Below are 21554 nucleotides of genomic sequence, written 5' to 3'. Positions count from 1 at the left end.
ACTAACCCAACACCAACCGAACCAAACACTAACCCAACCAAACACTAACCTAACACTCAACCGAACCAAACACCAACCTAACCTAACACTCAACCTAACCCCTAACCCAACCAAACACTAACCTAACCAAACCAAAACCTAACCAAACACTAACCCAACACTAACCCAACCAAACACTAACCTAACACTAACCGAACCAACACTAACCTAACCAAACACTAACCCAACACTCAACCGAACCAAACACTAACCTAACCAAACACTAACCTAACACTAACCGAACCAAACCAAACGTAACCAAACACTAACCTAACACCAACCGAACCAAACCAAACACTAACCTAACACTAACCGAACCAAACACCAACTCAACCAAACACTAACCTAACACTAACCTAACACCAACCGAACCAAACACTAACCTAACCAAACACTAACCTAACACTAACCTAACCAAACACTAACCGAACCAAACACTAACCGAACACTAACCGAACCAAACCAAACACTAACCCAACACCAACACACTCAACCGAACCAAACACTAACCTAACCAAACACCAACCCAACACTAACCTAACACTAACCGAACCAAACACTAACCAACCAAACACTAACCAAACCAACCCAACCAAACACCAACCGAACCAAACACTAACCTAACACTAACCACCAAACCAAACACTAACCTAACACTAACCAACCAAACCAACGAACCAAACACTAACCTTAACACTAACCGAACCAAACCAAACACTAACCTAACCAACAACCAAACACTAACTCAACCAAACACCAACCTAACACTAACCTAACACTAACCGAACCTAACACTAACCTAACCTAACACTAACCTAACCAAACACTAACCTAACCAAACACTAACCAAACCTAACACTAACCGAACCAAACCAAACCTAACACTAACCTAACCTAACACTAACCTAACACTAACCTAACCAAACCTAACACTAACCTAACACTAACCGAACCAAACCAAACCTAACCAAACCATAACACCGTAACACACAACACAACAGCTTTTATTCAATGAAATTTTTGTTTGTGTACAGTAAATGAATTATTGAAGAGAGCGAATGACTGGTTGAGTGATGGCAGGTGTTGGTGAACTGTGCAGCCCAACACTCCATCATCGCCTCGTAGTCTACCATGACGGAGACAATAACAAAAGTATAGGAGTTTAGTAGAGAAAAAATAAAGCTCTTGTGATGTCTAGGTGGAAAAATGTGGCCATACGTAGAAAATGGGTAAAAATACATAGAACATGGGGAAAAATATGTAGAAAATGGATAAAATATGTAGAAAATGGGTAAGAATATGTAGGAATGGGTCAAATATGTAGAAGTGGGTAAAATATGTAGAAGTGGGTAAAAATATGGAGAAAATGGGGAAAAATATGGATGGAATGGGTAAAAATTTGTAGAAATGGGTAAAGATATGTAGAAAATGGGGAAAAATATGAAGAATGCAAAATATAAAAAAAATGGGTAAAAATTTGTAGGAATGGTTAAAATATGTAAAAAAAAATGGGTAAAAAATATGTAAAAAAAATGGGTAAAAATTTGTAGAAATGGGTAAAGATACTCAAGGTCCTTGATACCAGTGGTCGTCAGGGTCCTTGATACCAGTGGTCGTCAGGGTCCTTGATACCAGTGGTCGTCAGGGTCCTTGATGCCAGTGGTCGTCAGGGTCCTTGATACCAGTGGTCGTCAGGGGTCCTTGATACCAGTGGTCGTCAGGGTCCTTGATACCAGTGGTCGTCAGGGTCCTTGATGCCAGTGGTCGTCAGGGTCCTTGATACCAGTGGTCGTCAGGGTCCTTGATACCAGTGGTCGTCAGGGTCCTTGATACCAGTGGTCGTCAGGGTCCTTGATACCAGTGGTCGTCAGGGTCCTTGATACCAGTGGTCGTCAGGGTCCTTGATACCAGTGGTCGGGGCCATGGAAACCTGTTGTTTATATTTACGTAGAAAGAAGTAACTTTATCCCCGGCTGTTCTTTCCTTGTGCCAGTCTTGTCACCCACCAGTGAGAGGATGGGGAGAGGGAGGATGAATGATGATGAGGGGAGATGGTGAGAAGCGGTGAATGATGGTGAGAGGGAAAGAAGGAATAAGTATAGAAGAATTTAATAAGTTAATAACACTATATAAATCATCACTATATGTTCACTATACAACCAAAAGAATGTATTGAAGAAAACTATAAAATATGACTTAATGTTTACAAGGAAGGTGAATGACTGATTAATGCAGAACGTTTATTACAGAAGAGGAGAGAGAGCGGTAAGGGAGCCCAGTGTACCAACGGGTTCTTGAAGGCTCTCTCAGACCTTCCGGAGCGGTGAGCCTTATGTAGGGCCACGGAACCTGCAGTCACTGACATCCTCCTTCAGTGTAGTGTACATGTCTCCTGTAACACTTTATCACTCGTAGGTGCTGTTGTCTGGGATGTTATAGTGAGTGAAGGTTCCTGAGCCATGGTTGGAGGGCAGTTTGTGTGGTTATGCTCCCAGTTGTGTAAGGAGAAGGTTCTGGGGGGTTGGCAGTGGTGTTCACCTGTACGCAGCGTTGGGTAACAGGGAGCCAGGGAGGTAAGGCTCACCGGTGCGTGCTGAAGCCCCGTAAAATGGGCGTTAACTGCGGCGGTACCTGCCTCTACCTCCCTGACGTGCGGTCATTAGGTTCCGCGTGGCCTAAAAATGTGCGGCCGTCCCGTTTAACACTGATTAAGAACCTATTGTGATCGGATTACTGCAGGTTTTGTTCTGTTGCTTGATGGTATGAATATTTCAGATGGCGCTGTGTAAATGATCTTGGATGATGACGAAAAAAGCAGAATTAAGGATCTTTTTCATAACTCGTAAGCCCAGTCCGCGTCATGCTGAGGAGCGGCACATTCTTGGGGAGACGGTGGGCGGGGTTCTGAGGCCGTCGTCTTGTGGCGGGCGTACGATATACACTCTTATCTCTGCTTGTATAACTCTCACCTTGGTGTTTAATAACTTTCCAATGGACGTATCCTTTTGTTTCTTAATATTTATGTCGTTCATTATAATATTAAACTTGTATATCTTACAGGATGGTGAAGGAGGGTACAAGTTGGACCCCACCTACCGGCGTCGTGAAGGAGCGGCCTCAGTCTGGCTAAAGGACCGGTGGAGGACGGGTGTGTGTATAGCGCCCTTGCCTCTTCATGCAACCCGCTTAACTGTGATTTTTAAGTAGGATAGTTATATAAGGTAAGAACAACGAGAGAGAGAAACAGTGTTTGGAAACGTGAAGGAAAAAAAAAAAGACCCTCTTCGTTGTGCGCCAGGACTGGATACTTCCTTGGGAGGACGAGTAGAGAGGGTGACTTTAATGCACCAGGAAGAGTGAGCAGAGGCGCTTTACTCTCTTATCACCACGCCCACGTTGCTAAGTATTATCTGCACACACACACACACACTAATGTTACCTCTAGTCAACCATCACACAAGTGCTCAGCCAGAAGGAAATACAATTTGAAGACGTGGAAAAAAGGAGAATCATCTTTCGTTACTGTGGTCAAGATGTTAACGACGACTACCTGGGGCGAGGAGGTGGAGGTTGGGGAGGTAGTGAGGAGGCTGGGAGGTACTGTAAAGGTTGGGGCCGGGGAGACAGCGTGGAGGTACTGTAGAGGCCGGGGAGGTAGTGTGAGGTAATCTGGGAGTATTGTGGAGGTAACCTGTAGAGGCCGAGTAAGCTGGGAGGTATATAATCTATGGAAGCTGAATAAGCTGGTCGTAATCTATAGGTACCGCGTAAGCTGGGGGTAATTTATAAGTACCGAGTAAGCTTGGGGGTCATCTATAGCTATCGAATAAGCTGGGTGGTTAATCCATAGGTACCTAGTAAGCTGGGGGTCATCCATAGGTACCGATTAAGCTGGGAAGGGCAATATATAAGTACCGAGTAAGCTGGGGTGGTTAATCTCTAGGATACCGAATAAGCTGGGAAGGGCAATATACAGGTATCGAGTAGGCTGGGGGGGTGTTATCCATAGGTACCGAATAAGCTGGGTAGGGCAATATGTAAGTACCAAGTAAGCTGGGTGGTTAATCTCTAGGTACCGAGTGAGCTGGGGTCACCCATAGGTACCTAATAAGCTGGGAAGGGCGGTCTATAAGTACCGAGTATGCTGGGGAAGTAAGAATATATACCCTACTCTCGTTAAATCCCTTAGCAAGTATGTATATGGGTCATTATTCATAGGTGTAGGTCGTGTCTACCTGTGCTGTAAGGTAGAGGAACAAGGGGCCCCCATGAGTCCTCCTCCCTCAGGCTGGCATTTGAACGTCCGTGAAGGGGTAGGGGGAGGCAAGGTGGTGGTGACGTCAGCTGAGAGGCTTGTGCTGGAGGCAGAGAGGGCAGGATTGGTCACTCCAGGATGTGTCTGCTATGCTCCTCCATGACTCAGGATGTGGGAGAGAGGTGGGTGTTAAGAAAGGGATAGGTATGCGTAAGGGAGGTAGGTGTGTGAGAGGGGAGGGGGGTAGCTGTGTGTGTGTTTCCATGGTCAGGTAAAACAGATGGTGGCCAGCCTCACAATACACCACTAAAGTCGGTCATCGTCGACGTTAAGTAACTCCAGAACAAAGGGAGAGTCAAGACTTTTAGCTACAGTTTGTGTGAGAGAGGAGCTCTTGTAAACAATATTATCATCTCATTTTGTTTGTATATTATTTTATGACCAAGAACAGTTTTTAATGGTCGTTAAAAATACCAGTTAGAATTATCAATCGAACGTGTGAGACTGCAAGACGTGAATTTTAACTGCGAACTTCAACAAATAAAATAATACAAGAATTACACCAGCGGACTTACATACATATTTTTTGCCTCGCCATTGGAACTTCACAAACCCCCGACGAGCTTACATCAACTCGTCTTGTTTACATTCTCTTTATATTTCTCTCGGGAACAAATATGTCCAGACATTAATTTTTTTAAACACTCAAAAAGAAATAAAGAAGTTCTCAATAGTTTAGCTTCAGTGACGGACCGCCAGGATGCCCACAGATGCCGGGGAGATAGCCAGAGGGGGTGGGGGGTCATAGAGGGCCCTCAGTGACCTCTCGACCAGACCAGGCGACTGTGACCCTTCATGCTAGGGATCTTAATGACCATAATCCCAATAGGCTGAGAGGTGAACACTTTTTTAATGCCCCCTTTCACCCACTGAGGTACTGTACACACTGTCGTCCTCTGTGTGTGTGTGTGTGTGAATGAGTTTGTATGTGTGTGTTTGAGTTTGTGTGTGTGTGTGAATGAGTTTGTGTGTGTGTGAATGAGCTTGTGTGTGCGTGAATGAGCTTGTGTGTGTGTGTGTGAATGAGCTTGTGTGTGTGTGTGTGAATGAGAGACAAATATTGTATAAAAACTTCTTCATAAATAAAAAACAAAACCTTGGACCCTAAAACACTTGACAGTAAACCTCGTCTCATATTCTTAAAGCATCAGTAAGAACATAAGAATGGAGGAAACTGCAACAGGCCTATTGACCCATACTGGACAGTCCCATTTACACCCAACCCCTATCACTCATATATCCGCCCAACCTATGTTTGAAGCTATCCAGCGCATTAGAGTTAATGATGATATTTGGTAACTTGTTCCACTCGTCCACTACTCTATTTCCAAATCAATGTTTACCTATTTCGCGCCTAAATCTAAATTTGTCTAATTTAAAACCATTTAAAGTAAACATCATTGGGATCACCTGGAACAATATATCCGCCTCATCTTAACTCACCTAACGATTAACCATCCTAACCCCCTCCCAATAGTATTAGGTTAGGGTGCTTAATCTTCAGGTGAAATAAGCTGAGGTGGAGATTCTTAGTATAGCAGTCAGCTAATGAGTACTCTTAATTGACAGGTAAAATCAAAACTTTAATCAGTGTTGAGGGAGATAATTACCTCAGGTGGTCAGCACCATTTACCTGCACTGTACACCTGTGGCCTAGATAATTAACTCCAGGTTATTGTTACACGTGTCAAGACCTGTACCGTAGCAGCCAGGTACCAGGGGGAGACGTATTTTTTGTGTGTGTGTGAGGGAGAGAAAGGTTGTGTCATGGAGGTGTTCAGGAGTGTCATCATCCTGGCCGGGGTCCAACACTGCTCCGTCAGCATGTAAATTACGGCTCGTACTGTCTCATTCTTTGAAGTCTCAATGAATATATATATAAACGAAAAAATAACTAGATAGATTAACACCAGATCAATAAAATCATGTCGTTGAGGATACATTACAGCATGCGTCGTTTGTGGATTAAATATGTGTTAGAGTGGGACACATTCGGCTACGTGTTCTGACAGATGATCACTTGTACCGATATCTTGTTGGTACACGGGAGGACTACGCGTTCGTGTCTTGCAGCGTAATCACTTTAGTTCTCGTTTGTTTTGCGCTTTCCTCTGAGGTCGTAGGGCAGGAGTAGGTCTTGGGGGCATGACAAGAACCCGTTTGTGTGTGAGTTGAAGGAGGTGACGGCCATGGGTACTGATGCTGGTGTTGAGAAATATAGTGTTATCCAAGATGTGGTGAGGAGAGAGAGAGTATAACCATCGTTGGGATGCCCGCCGGCTACGCCTCTGGCTGGAGTCGCCGGCTCCTATTCAAGGTCATGTCTTTCTCTCGCTGGAAGTATAACTCGTGCCCGGTAGTACTAGAGGTAGGGAAGGAAGGTATAGGGGCAGTGCTGGCATCTATACCCAACACTGACGATTGGTAACGCTGTATAAAGGGTCACTGAGGCTCTGAACAACCAACACATTCCATGGACTTAAGACAGATGTTGTAGGGACGCACTTTGATGTGTTAGAAAGCAAGTGTGTGTGTGTGGTGGAATGTCTTGTACAGTCATTAAAGGCACACACGTCTCTCCAACAGTACGCCATTCTTATAATTTTCTCCATAAATCATATTTTATGTGTGGTCAATGGGACAGTCATCAGTGAATATAAGTTTGTAAAAATATGTAACTCAGGTAACTTACGCATTCACCCACTGTAATGTGAGAGATGGAAAGAGTAGAGAGAGTGTGTGAGAGAGCCTGTGTGTGTGTGAGAGAGAGAGCCTATGTACGTGTGTGAGAGAGCCTATGTACGTGTGTGAGAGCCTATGTACGTGTGTGAGAGATGTGTGTGTGTGTGTGTGTGTGGAGAGCTATGTACGTGGAGACAGTGTGTGTGTGTGTGTGAGGCCTTGTGGAGAGAGATAGTCTGTGCGTGTGTGAATAGAGGGCCCCAGCTAGTTACCACACACATGAGGACCGTCCCTGGGCCCAAGGATGGAAAAAGCAGAGGTGAAAAAAATTACATGTTTAGGCTGGTGGTCCTGCCTCTCCTGTCTGGCCAACATTATCCTGAGTGGGCCTCAGTCTCCCTCCCTCCCTCACACCTACCCCTACCTTCCCTCCCCTCACACCTACCCTACCTTCCCCTCCCCTCACACCTACCCTACCTTCCCTCTCCCTCACCTACCTGACCTGTCTCATCTCGTGACCATCAACACTCAATCCCTCCCCCTCCTGACCTCTCCAGTTATCCTCCCCCCATATGATCTCCCCCTACTTCCTGCTGTCTCTCACTCCTCTCAGTATCCCTCACCTCCCTACTCTCTCCTCCCATCCCTCACTTCCTGCTGTCTCTCCTCCCCCATTATCCCTCACCTCCTACTGTCCCTCACCCCCCACCATCGTTATCTCTCACCTGCCTCCTCACTCTCTATCCCCCCCCTATTATTCTACCTCACCTGCCCGACCCTCCCACTAATTAGTACTCCCCCGTGACCCACCACCAGCTCTTCCGGGCCCCTCACCATCAGGTCACCCTTACCGTTCCGTTGACCTCGTTTAACCTACCATTTCGTCTCCTCAACGTGTATCCATAACGCAGGACCCTTAAGACATATATTAGCCAATCATCCACCTGTTCATACAATAACAAATCGTGTGTGTGTAGGGCGGTGTGTGTGTGGAGCGGTGTGTGTGTGTGTGTGTGGGGCGGTGTGTGTGTGTGTGGGTGTGTGTGTGGTGTGTGTGTGGGGCGGTGTGGGTGTGGGGCGGTGTGGGGTGGGGGCGTGTGTGTGTGGGTGTGGGTGTGGGGCGGTGTGTGTGTGGGTGTGTGTGTGGGGCGGTGTGGGTGTGTGTGTGGGTGTGGGGCGGTGTGTGTGTGGTGTGTGTGTGTGGTGTGCGGTGTGTGTGTGTGTGTGTGGACGTGTGTGTGTGTGTGTGTGGGGCGGTGTGTGTGGTGGTGTGTGTGTGTCCTCCTTCCCATGATCAGCTCCTTCCTTTCTTCTCGCCGGTAATCAGGGTCAGCCTCTGTGTTCACACTCTGTGTTCACTCTCGTCTGTTCTACATATGTTCTTCTTGTGTCTTATGAAATGTGACCACCTGAACAATAACCACCCCAGCTTATTTCACCTAAGATAGTGGTGGTGGTCGTGGTAGTATTTAGTGGTGTGTGGTTGGTAATGTTGGTAGTAGTAATGTGGTGGTAGAAGTAGTAGTATTGGTGGTGGTGATGATGATGGTAGTGGTAGTAGTAGTGGTGGTGGTGGGTGGTGGTGGTGTGTGCCCTCCTTTGACTGTATTGATTCTTTCTCCCTCCTTCTGTCTTTGTCTCTTCTCTCTATTGGTTCCTCTCCTCCCTTCTCTTTGTTTATTCTTGCCACGTTTATAGTCTTCTCCGTTGTTTCCTCCTCCTCCTCTTCCCTATCCTATTCCACCTTTGCATTTTATATACTTTATTCTCCTCATTCTTTCTTTCTCATTTATCTTCCATTTCTCCACCATCTTTACCCTACTGTTTACGTCCCCCTCTGCCCTCCTCTACCCTCCTCTACCCCCTCTGCCCCTCCTCCACCCTCCTCTGCCCCTCCTCTGCCCCTCCCCCCCCCCCCCCTGCCCCTCCTCTACCCCTCTCTGCCCCACTCTGCCCTCCTCTACCCCCCCTCTGCCCCTCTCTCTCCCCCTCTGCCCCTCCCTCCTACCCCTCCCCCCTCCACCTCGAGTATTCCTGCTGAGCGGGTCACGGTAGGGCGAGTCTCTCTCTCTGTCATTCTCAAAGATTTTTCCGTCATCCTTTACCGATGAAATAAACGCCTATTTAATGTTTCAAGGGACTAAATTGAGAGTCATGGTGTTGTTTAATATACGTCGAGATATTATATTACAAAGAAAAAATAAATATTGTAAGAATTGTTAATAATCTGAATGTGTCCCAAACCGTGTGGGTATGATGGGGTGTGCTGATTGGTGGCTCTCGGTATGACGTCAGAGTCCGTCGTCATGGTGTAGATGACGTCATAGATAAACAATACTCGCCACGCCCATTTTTCCTATATGTCTCTCTCTCGCCCCGCCCATGTGTGACACGCCCCCCACACCTCTCTGATGAACCCACACCTGCCTTTCCTCCCCCCTCACCTCCCCCCCTCCCTCACATTCACTGCCACTCTCCCCAGCCATTCCGCGTACTGTTTGACTCATTCCTTTATTTGTTAAGTTTATCTAATACTTTTCTGAGATATTTACGTTATTTCCTCTCCCCATCTACATTCTTTCCCACTACCCACAACACCCACACTCTCCCCCACAACACCCACACTCTCCCCCACTACCGACACACTCCCCCACTGCCCACACTTCCCCACACTCACCCAATCTCCCTCACTACCCACACCCCTCCACTACCCATGACCCATCGTTACTCAGACAGGTGTGTTGTGTCAGGTATAAGCACCGTCTAGGGTTCTGGTGTGGGGTGTAGGGTTAATTACTTCAGGTGTCGAGCAGGAGGCGGACATCCTCTTCCTTCCTTCCTTCCTTCCTTCCTTCCTTCTTGCCTACGTCCTCACCGCTGCTGGAAATGTGATGCTCTTTCATGCTGGGCTGTGAGATTGAGCACGGGGCTGTGAGATTGAGCACCGGGGCTGTGAGATTGAGCACCGGGGCTGTGAGATTGAGCACCGGGGCTGTAAGATTGAGCGCCGGGGCTGTAAGATTGAGCGCCGGGGCTGTAAGATTGAGCGCCGGGCTACACAGTTAGGCCCTCACAGTCTTTCACTCACCGAGCTCTGACCCGTATCTTATAACACAGTTACCAGCTCCGCTAAAACCCTTCCTGGAGAAAACATTAACTTAAAACAACAACTATTTCACTATTAATTATGAAGCATTAGGATATATTTTAACATTATCTAAACACCTGGTAGAGAAATATATTACAAATAATGTTAAATGTTGAAAAATGAAGTTATTAATATTGTAAAAGAAAAAAATGTGGTAAGGGTTGGTGGTAACAGTGACGCAGCAGTACAGTATAAGACGCTTCTTCATGTAGGAGGAGGTGAGGTGATGTGTGTTGTTGTGAATCATTGCTTCAGCTGTTCCGTCATGGGCTGTGAGGTTGGCCATAAGGCAACAGTATACCTCGGGGATGGTATAAACAGCTGGCCTCGTAACCTTCCGACCTCCCATAACTGTTGGTTAGTCCACCGGAGAGCTATTTCTACCCGAGTGGTGACTTGGTTGTAAATAGTTTTATATTCTGTTGTCATCATGAACACATACAGGTTCGGTTTGTAATATTTAGTTCACTGTTTTAGGAATGACTGTGAGGCAACGTGCGTACATTCACTCACACACATACCTACTACCACACACATACACTCACTCGTACACTCATACATTCACTCACACACACACACACATACTACCACACATACACTCACTCGTACACTCATGCATTCACTCACTCACTCGTCTCCTTGATATATGTATTGCTGTCGACACTTAGCTCTTGTTGGTGTTTAGCATAGGTACATTGTCTGTCTGTCTGTCTGTCTGTTGTGTGTCTGTCTGTTGTGTGTCTGTCTGTCTGTTGTGTCGATGTGTCTGTTGTTGTCTGCTGGTGAGATGGTCAGTAGTCACGCCCTCTGGTCCTGGTGATTTGTGTGGTGAAGTAAATAGTGATCCACCATCAGTCTGTCACCCGTCTGTCTGTCTGTCTGGTGGTGGTGATGGTGGTAGTGGTGGTGATGGTGGTAGTGGTGGTAGTGATGGTGGTAGTGGTGGTAGTGATGGTGGTAGTGGTGGTGATGGTGGTAGTGGTGGTGTATGGTGGTGAGTGGTGGTGATGGTGGAGTGGTGGTGATGGTGGTAGTGGTGATGGTGGTAGTGGTGGTGATGGTGGTAGTGGTGGTGATGGTGGTGGTGGATGGTGGTAGTGGTGGTGAGTGGTGGTGATGGTGGTAGTGGTGGTGATAGTGAGTAATGGTGATGGTATTACTGCTGTCTACTAGTGCTAGACTATGAAGGCAAATGTTTAATTCATATCAACATAACTAAAACTATTAAAACATCATTGGGGTTAATTGACCTTAACACCTCCTCCCAGTAAGTGACCAATGGAAGGAGTTAATACCAGAGCTAAGGCACATACATTCTCTCTCTCTCTCTCTCTCTCTCTCTCTCTCTCTCTCTCTCTTTATGATGCAACCGCAGCCTTAATTTTCCTACATTATTTTCTACAAGGTGAACAATAAGTACAAGCACCTGTTCATTCTCTCTCTCTCTCTCTCTCTCTCTCTCTCTCTGTGTCTCTATGTTAAGTTCTTTATCTCTATTTTATGGTATTTCTCTCTGTTTATTTCTTCTCTTTTAAGTTGTTTTTTTCTTTATAATTTAATTTTCTATGTAAAAGTTTTCGTCTCTTTTATCGTTATTTTTATCCTTCCTTTGTTTACACTCCCTCCTTGGCCTCCTCACCTCCACCACCAATAATTACTCGTCCACACCTGACTCGTCCACACCTCACTCGTCCACACCTCACTCATCCACACCTGACTCGTCCACACCTGACTCGTCCACACCTCACTCGTCCACACCTGACTCGTCCACACCTCACTCATCCACGGTTCCATGACATTTATCAACACTAATCTAACCTAACCTAAACATAAAAGTGTTTTATTTTATATTTTATATATGAGACTGGGGTTTTGTCCGGTCACCCTCATCCACACCTGTCTCGCTCATCACAGTGTTGCCCAAGGTAGTGTCATTATGGCCCGGTAGGGAGACGTTACTGACGGTGTGACGTGTGGTAACAGTAATGGTGGTCACTGTCAGGGCCTCTTGTTATGTGTCTACTTACCTGTCGTGGCTGGGAGGCTACTGACATGTAGGGTGATGTGGCTGGGGGTGGTTGCTGACAGATGTAGGGGGTGTGGGTGTCATGGTGTGGCTAGGGTGGTGGTTACTAACAGCTGTAGAGGGTGTGGCTAGGGGTATGGTTAGCGGTAGCTCTAAGGGTGTGTGGTTGGGATGGTGGTTACTGGCAGCTGTAGAGGGTGTGGATGTTGATGTTATGGTGTGGCTACTGGCAGCCATAAATGGTGTGGCTGGGGTGTCATTTATTTTTATGGTGTTGTATTTTCATATTTTTTGCCAAGTTTCATCTACGGTCGAAGGGTGCGTGCGTGCGTGTGTGTGCGCGTGCGTGTGTGTGCGTGTGTGTGTGTGTGTGTGGATGTGTGTGTGTGTGTGGTCGTGGGTCAAACTCTTGTTAACTCTCACCATTGTTGATCATGTTTGGTGGGGATCAGTATATTACACTCGACATCCTCCCAAGATCTGGGTTAATTGGCCTCCAAGATGTTTACCTGTGTTGTGTGGCCTCCAAGATGTTTACCTGTGTTATGTGTGGCCTCCATAACGTTCCTACACACACATACACACCCCATCACTTATGTGCAGATAATACTGACTTAGTTGATAGCTTTAAGAATCATTGTGTTAATTCATTTATGCTTGATATTTAAAATACTTTAGTGTCATAGTTAAATTATATATTCTTTTGTTTATATTGTATATATATATATATATATATATATATATATATATATATATATATATATATATATATATATATATATATATATATATACATACATACATACATAAACCTGTCTGTTTATCTATCTATCGTCTATATTTTGTGTAGATAGACAGACAGACAGACATATATTGTGTATGAGTTTTGTTAGGGGTTAAGTGTGTGTGTATTTATGCATGCCTTTGTGTGTGTGTTTATGTATGTATGTATGTTTACTTTAATATTAATCTAGACATTTTTGTTGTTGTTTACAGTGAGTAATTTGTGTTGTTGTTTACAGTTAGAGTATGTGTTGGTTAAGACTGGGGGCCGCCGCGCTCCTGCTGGGCGTCCTTACCTCAGCCCAGCTCACCAAGGTAAGATAAATTAGCTCGACCCTCACCTGTGTGTCCATTATGTGTGCCTACTTGTCCACTATACTTGATCCCCTCCCCCCCTCCACTATCCGTCCTCACCTGTTCCATACCTGGCCTCCATCGTCCCCTACCCGGCCTTAACTCTCCCCTATACCTGGCCCTGCACCCGACTCAATCTACCTGTCCACCACCCGGCCTTCACCTATCCTCTACCCGTCCTCACCTGTCTACTACCCGTCCTACCTGGCCCCACCCTACTCATTATCTGTCTGAGCTCCTTGTAACTTTCGTCTATTTCAAAAACAAAAAATAACTCCCCCGAGGCTTCGTTTTGAGGCCAACAAAGACTTAACGCGGTGGTGGGTGAGACCAACTCGCTCTTAGAGGTTTTGTAAAGTGTCTCTGGATTGGGTCAGGCGGCGGTGGAAGGAAGAGACTGTGTTATGGATGACTAGTGAATGGTATATTATTATTTATACTTTATACAGTCAGTATCATTATTTTATTGAAGAATTCTTGTAATGCGTGTGATTGCCTAGCCGAATTCAAAATACGTATCGGATCACCTGAAGAATCTTTACCCTAGCTTATTTTACCTGAAGATTTACCACCCTAATGCTAACCTAACATAACATAACGTCCCTGAAGTGAAGGTGTTGATGAAATGCGTTAGTTGTTTATGTTACGAAGTAAATGAGTGTGATGAGAGAAGGACGGGACCTTGACAACAACAACACTAGTAGTAATTAAAACACACCTGAGGTTATGACGTAAGGCAGGTAGTGTAAGTAGGCGGAAGAATACACCACCGTGACATCCACCGCTGTCATTGACCTTGGTGACGCTGGTCTGCCTTCTCTCTCTCTCTCTCTCTCTCTCTCTCTCTCTCTCTCTCTCTAAGATACTGTTTTATCTCGATAGAAGTAAAACGATGGACAAGTAAATATATAGAGAAATATAGATGAATAAAAATAAAAAATAAATAAATATGTATCTAGTTTTTTGTGTCAGATAAGAAAATGATTTAATCTGTGGACGTCTTGTGATAAATATTACAGCAGAAGTGGAAAGATGTCACGTAGCAACTTCCTTCACGTCTGCTGATAAAAAATATGTTATTAAACCACACACACACACACACACACACACACACACACACACACACACACACACGAGGTAAGATAATTGGTAGAAAGTCTCCAGCAATACTTGTTGGTGTGAGGTGGACTCCTGTCTTCCTTCTTCCTTCCTAGCTGCTGCTGCCACTAGTACTTCTCATCTGGTCCTCCTTAGCCATTTTTTCATATGGAGTCAGGTTATCCGTGTGTGTGTGGGGGGGGGGGTAGCTGAGTGTGTGTGTGGGCGGGTGAGTGTGGGTTACAGCAGCAGGGGGGAGTCACCTGTGGTTATCAACTAGGTTAGGTTGAGTCTGACTGTGTGACACGAATATACTGCATATTAACTTATTATTAGTAGTAGTAGTATTATTATTGTTATTATTACACTTAGTTTTTATTATTATAGTCACAGTGTACCTTTATTGTCTATATAATTAGTCCAGGTTTGTGACTCACCTGTTAAGGCATTCATCATATCGCTGAGAAGTTATCATAGAACATTTTAAAGGTAATTAGGGAGATTTTTGTGTTTTAAAAAACTTAAAGGCAAATATAATCTCCCGATGTTGCTAATTAGTAGTATTGGTCAAAGTGAAGGTCAGAGGTCACCCAGTGGTCATGTGTGAGGCTCAGGTAGGTAGCTCAAAATTAACGCTGAGGTGAGTCAGGTGATTAACCTCGCTCTCGGGTGCTATAAGGTGCTATTAGCTTGCGACTGGGAATGTTTACGTCGCTTATATTCCAGAGTGATTCAACTACCGGTATCAATAACACATATTTCCTGCTTACAACTGAGACTTCTTCTACCTTGTCCAGCACCAGTGTCCTGCTCTAGTAGATACACAGTGATAGAACGTCCGAAGAAAAAATAGTTTATAGGAAATATGAATAAGTAATGGGATAAATAAATGTAAACTATGTGATAACTGAACCATATCGACCCGTGAGGCAGTGATGAGAGGAGAGGTGCACGTCATAGTGAGCCGGACGATGGCCCCTCTCCTCTACCAGTGCAGCTCTTCACCATCACGGGAGTCACTCATGTCTCACGAGCCAGCTGATGGTGAGGCCGCTCCTGTCACGTGTACACGGCGGGAGTCTCGACCATCGTGAACTGCTCGTCCCGTCCCGCTCACTGTGTGTGTGTGTGTGGTGCATTCAGGAACAGTCACACGCACCACAGTACCGTGACCAGACAGCCTTCACCAAGTGTGGAGTGTGGCAGCTCTCTCTCTCTCTCTCTCTTTTCCTGTCACACACACACACATGCATATACTACCTCACGCATATATACCTCAGTACCGTGACCAAACAACATTCACTATTTGGAGTCTCTCTCTCTCTCTCTCTCTCTCTCTCTCTCTCTCTCTCTCTCTTTCCACAGTGACTGCCAGACATATACTATTGTGTGCCTGGAGACAACAGCGTCGCTATAAATGGAATAGCGGTGAAGGGATAGACTGACCCACAAACTTATCCTCCCTCCCTCCCTCACGTTACACACACACAGTTCGAAGTGCCCCTGTGTTCACCAGTGTGTGTGTGTTGGACCTCTTCTTTATTCCTCGAGTCCGGAATATTTTAGTTAAGTGTCTGTCATATGGGACCTTCTTCTTCTTCTTCTTCTTACTCACAGTAATTACGTTATTACACAAACGACGCCCTGAAGATTCTCAGTGTTCAGTAATAGTATTTAGCTCAAACACCAAGTGATCCACCTCCTCCTCCTCCACTCTCCTCTTTCAATTCTCTCCTCCACCTCCTCCCTCTCCTTCTCCTCCACCTCCTCCCTCTCCTCCTCCTGTACCTCCCTTGTCGGCCTTCCGGTGTGGGGTTCAGTGGCTTATAGGGAGGGGGGGGGGGTCCGGGAAGACTGTTTTGGGTAGCGGAACTAGTGGAGCAACGCGCCAGTAGCCAAGGTGTACACAGCTGCTGGATAACGGTGGGGCCTGGCTCTTGATGTTGTTATTATTATTAGCAGTGTTAGTGGTAATCTTTATTGTTTTTTCCAAATAATAATAATAATGATCATAAATAATGAGTAATAATAAAATTAATAATACTGTAATAATATTCATAATTTGCAAATAATTATAATATAGTTTTAGTTTTTGAACACATTGTTATTTTAAGAGTTTTGAAAGAAATATTATTGACACCATCAGTTGGGATTCTCCTCAGTGAGTTCCTTGGATATGAGACAATGTTTACGGCTTACACCACCTTTGTAGTCAGTAACGGGCATGAAGAGTTTTTGTGCCATTTGTGGATTTAAAAGAGATATTTGAAAAGTTAAAATAATACTTGTATATGCAATTAAAAGCTAAACTTGGGATCACCTAAAGAATATCCACCCCAGCTTATTTCACCCAAAGATCAACCAATATAACCTAACCCAACCTATTGTAACATAAGCTAACCCTCCAGGTAGTGTTAGTATGTTTAATCATTAAGTCCCCCCGCCACCACACCTGAAGAAGGGGCTGTAGGACCACTTAGTTTTCCTTCTTGTGTATCCGGGAGTTAGTAATACGATAACTCGGACAGCGAAAGAATGTTAACCAAATTTGTTATGTAGACTTATCACCAAGGTCTCGGGTGTGTTTTCCTAAGCTGCGTCTTCTCTCATTGCTTGGTATAGGACTGTGTGGTGATGTGTGAACTGTGTGGTGATTTGTGAACTGTGTGGTTATGTGTAAGCTGTGTGGTGATGTGTGAACCTTGATTAAGTTGTGTGGGGATGTCAGGACCTTGTGTAAGTTGTGTGGGGATGTCAGGACCTTGTGTGGTTACATCAGAACCTTGTGGTGACATCAGAACCTTGTGGTGACATCAAAACTTTGTGGTGTCATCAAAACCTGAGTCACTGGGGAAACACCAACACCGGTACCCAACATAATAGTCCTGTGTTCCTCCCTGGCTTCACCATGTACTAGATAAGAAGCAGCGATGGCCCGAGGCGTCCATGAGTGAGACAAGAGAGCGACAGCTGGTCATCTGCCTGGTATCATTGGAATTAAATGTAGCATGTGGGAAATGAACTAATGCGTGGGAGAAGAATGTGCCAGACGAGGAAGTGACCAGAACAATGTATGGATGAAAACCCGTTAAAGATAGCATGACTGTGTGAACCTTATGGCGACTGGGTGATGTTTTTGGGAATGTCTATTGTAATGGTGTTCTTGAGTGAGGTGATGGGGGGGGGTGTTATGGATGCTCGTGGGGTAATCTTCAGCGATGTGATTTTGACTTGTTCAGTGTACATGGTGATTGGTTTGGGGTGGATATATCTATCGCGTGGTCTATTTAAATGGACTCTGGTACACATTCGTTCCCCTCACATGTACTCAGACACACACGGTTTACAGTACGATGGGGGAGAGTACATAATGAATGACCGTTGAGTACCACCACTGTACCACACATCACTCAACAGTGTATTAGAAGTTTGTGAGTGGCTGGCCTGGAAGGTTCTGTACCTCACTCACTCCTCAGTCTCTCACCCCCCCCTTCCCTCACCCCTCTTACCCGCCCTCTTAACACTGGTGGTCGTCCAGGTAGCCTCAGGTAAACGTGGGGCCTAAAGTGGACAGGGTGTGTGTGTGTGTGTCAGTTTGAGTTAACGTAGTGTTGGTTTTCGTGGTTTTTCAATGCAATTAATATACAGGTGATTCATATAATATACAAGTAAATAGGAAACAGAAATACCAAAATATTCAATTATTCCGTGATGCTTTACAAGTGAAAAGTGACGAGAACTTTTGGATATTTGGATGTCTGTGTCCTCGCGGTTAACTGTATTTGCATAAAGTCGTGAAGTCTCGGTCACATTATGAGAGCCGGCAGCAGCTAAGAGGATGTATATTATTACGATAGCTGAAAAGTTCACATTATTGTCCTGTAGATATTGCTCGATAAATAATGACTGGATACCATGAGATGAACATCATTAGTAAAATACGAATAATGACGGCGACCTTCTAATACGTTCACGACTCACCATAAATCGTCATTAGTGTGCACCACAGCCTTGTCAATTACACCGAAGCCTTAAGTGTGTATGATGTGGTGCAGCGCGTCCGGGTACCTGCGTGACTCACGAGCCCCAACTAGGACATACCCACATCCGCTAACTTTCCCCTTGAATACCTGAGTGTCGAGTTTATATATATTTAGTTTTTTCTACACAACTATAACTATTGACAACTTTTCATACTCTTAGTTATCAAGGCTGTACGTGACTCCGTGGAGTAACCGAATGTTGGGATAAAACAAAAATCACGTACGCTAGACACGGCATTAACAGTACGTGACCACCTTGTAGAAATGTACGACTGATCTTCAGACAAAATAGTAAATATTGACGGTGAATGTGAGCGTCGACCAGTGGTGCCTAAGCCTTTGTCGTGACGGTGAAGGGCAGCAAGACAGGGCCGCCCACAAGGACCGCTCATGGTCGACACCCTTCACTTCCTACTGTTCATTGTATCTTTATAATTTACCGAAAATATATAACCGTATAGTTACCCAGTGAAATATAGATGAAACAACTACTATGATTTATATAGATGACACAACTGTTGCCAATTCTTCGTGTTGTGTTCAAATGTATTACTGCGCTTAAGAAAAAATATCTTTGTTAAGCGCGTTGCCTAGATTAATAAATATACCAGTCATCAACAATTAAACTCCAAAGAGAGATATATCTCCCTAGTGGCAGGCAACCTTGCGATTGTTGGCTTGGTCACTGAAGAAGCAGTTACCGCCACCTGTTACCTCATGGCTGGTGACTGCTGGTTTGCTAACCTCTTAATTATTATCTAAGCACAACCACAAGTAATAAATGAATGGTACTTTACTGTTTTGGTTTAACAATTATGTATTACACCATAATTAAATGGATAATTAGTTATTCAGTTAAATCGCTATAAAATTACATACTTCAGCATGTATACATAGACAATGTATGTATACAAGGATAGCCCAACAAAGCCATGTCAGTAATACAGCCTACTGAAGACGGCATCCATGAAGGTTACCCTCGTCTCGGTTGGGTTGGCATGTATGAAATGTACCGAGTGTGTACCAACAGATGGCGGGCACAGCTGTGTTTACCTACGGCTCTGTCTGTGTTCATCTGAGTCAGAGGGGATTTCTTTGTCTCTGCTTACTCTTATTTGACATAATAACAATATTCATAAAGAGGGTAAAATTTTCGTCATATTCTGCCATTAAGGAGTGTATGTAGTGGTGATGGGGGTGTAGAGTGCAAGTGTACTATTGTAGTGGGTGAACAGTGTATCAATCTCTTTGGACACAGTTTTAGTATCTTCAGTGTATAAGTTTACAGTGTTATTATTGAGTGGTAATAATTTGCTATACGATGGAAGTATTAAATTTTCCACGTGGGTATTGTCAAAATATCTCAATAGAAACAAAATAGCTACATAAAACATAACCCACAAGTCGATTATATATTCTGATGAAATTTGGTATGGTTCATGCATGTGGGGCACGAAATGCAGTAACTCAGTAAGTAATAATATCAGTAGAGAGTGATGGTAAGTGTGAGGCAGGGGTCGGTGTGGCGTGACTCACCAAGGTCCTCTGCGGCACAACCCAGGCCGCGCGTGTGCCAGCCCTCCCTCCCTCCCTGGCATTCACTGATGAGATCAAATATGAGATATTTCCATTTACGTGTGATTTATGTCTGGCCTTTGGTATGATTGTATGTCACTGTTCTGGGTGGAAAGGATTGTATTATTGACACATGTATGCTTATAGTAGTATACACATGTAGACACCCCCCTCCCCCACCGCCACACACACACACACACACACACACACACACACACACACACACACACACACACACACACATTTATGAAAATCGTATTTCTTTTGACTTATAATTTTTTTCTGATATTTTATACAATCTTTAACTTTCATTCATTATTCGGCACATTCCTGAATTGCTGAAAGTGAAAATTAAACATTATTTCACCACTTTCTTTTGTTTCGCAGTAAATCTTAAATTATCGTGGTCACAATGTTATGAAGTATTACTACGCTTTAACAAATATGATTTTAGACGCGTATTCTAGGTACTATCAGTTTGTTGACAAAGAGACATCCGGGCAGCATTTTATATATGTTAATATGAGTGATGGTGCGTTGTTAGTTTTACCTGTAATTATTTATGACTTATTAATATGATGGCTGTTTGATTTGGGGAAAGATAGAATAATAATAATTGTTCCTCTTAAATGATTTGACAAGTTATGTGAGTTTGTGGTGTTATTAGTACAGTATATCTTTTCTTTATATAGTAATGTTGTTTGTTTGTATTTATGAGTGAATTTTAATTATTATTTTTCTTTTTAACAGGAGGATGGCCTCTTCCACTGCCCAGTCGGTGAGTACAAAGCAACATGGCTTGGCTATTGTTTTGTTGTACAGTGTAACTTAAATGTATTGTCTTACAGAGAACACACACACACACACACACACACACACACACACACACACACACACACACACACACACCAGAAAATATGCCTGACACAGTATGTATAACACTATTACTAATATTTTGTTTCGTGGATAAAATTTAAAACCACAAAAGATACACATTAAACTGGACAGCGTCTCGCCTCACATCGTCTTTTATGTGTTTCGTGTTTTGGTTTTGATGGAGATAACTCACTGTTGAAACACGTATTGACTGTAGCTACTGGGTGTGTTACTTAAATCATGGCGTGTTTACAGTGTATGAGTTAAGTTGATATTAAAAAGGGTGACGTTGTTGATTTATGTGTTACTAGGCTTTAGGGGTTAAGGTCTTTAAGGGCGAAGTTTATAGGTTAAGACGTACACTAATCATCAGCTAAAGGGATAGATCTCTGATGTAGGAGTGACAGTGTTGGAAGAGGAGTGTCTGTTCAGTTAAAACAAGTGGGAATAATGTGTGTATGATCTTAAAATACTCGTCTTACGCTTCTCTCCCAACAGCCCCGCGGCAAAAAGGGAAAACAAAGGAAACAAAATCTCTTATTTGTCATCGTTGCTTCACCCCGGATGTAGTCGACACCTATGGACAGGCACGCTAACCACCCATTGCTTGGGAAT

At 44.3% G+C, this 21554-nt stretch overlaps 1 protein-coding gene across 2 annotated transcripts in view; it reads left to right on the top strand.

Annotated features, from left to right (window-relative positions):
- Nucleotides 1-3176: 3176 nt before the first annotated feature.
- LOC121878905 overlaps nt 3177-21554 on the top strand; it is a 99771-nt gene continuing 81393 nt past the window's right edge. For both annotated transcript variants that reach the window (XM_042385344.1, XM_042385343.1), the window contains exons 1-3: nt 3177-3260; nt 13233-13308; nt 20814-20841. In XM_042385344.1, coding sequence (XP_042241278.1) covers nt 13240-13308; nt 20814-20841 — 97 coding nt within the window. In that variant the 5' untranslated portion in view covers nt 3177-3260; nt 13233-13239. The remainder of the gene's footprint in view (nt 3261-13232; nt 13309-20813; nt 20842-21554) is intronic.

Source organism: Homarus americanus, unplaced genomic scaffold, assembly GCF_018991925.1.
Source record: "Homarus americanus isolate GMGI-L3 unplaced genomic scaffold, GMGI_Hamer_2.0 scaffold24057, whole genome shotgun sequence".
Taxonomy (NCBI): Eukaryota; Metazoa; Arthropoda; class Malacostraca; order Decapoda; family Nephropidae; genus Homarus; species Homarus americanus.
This window is presented reverse-complemented; position numbering and strand designations above follow the sequence as displayed.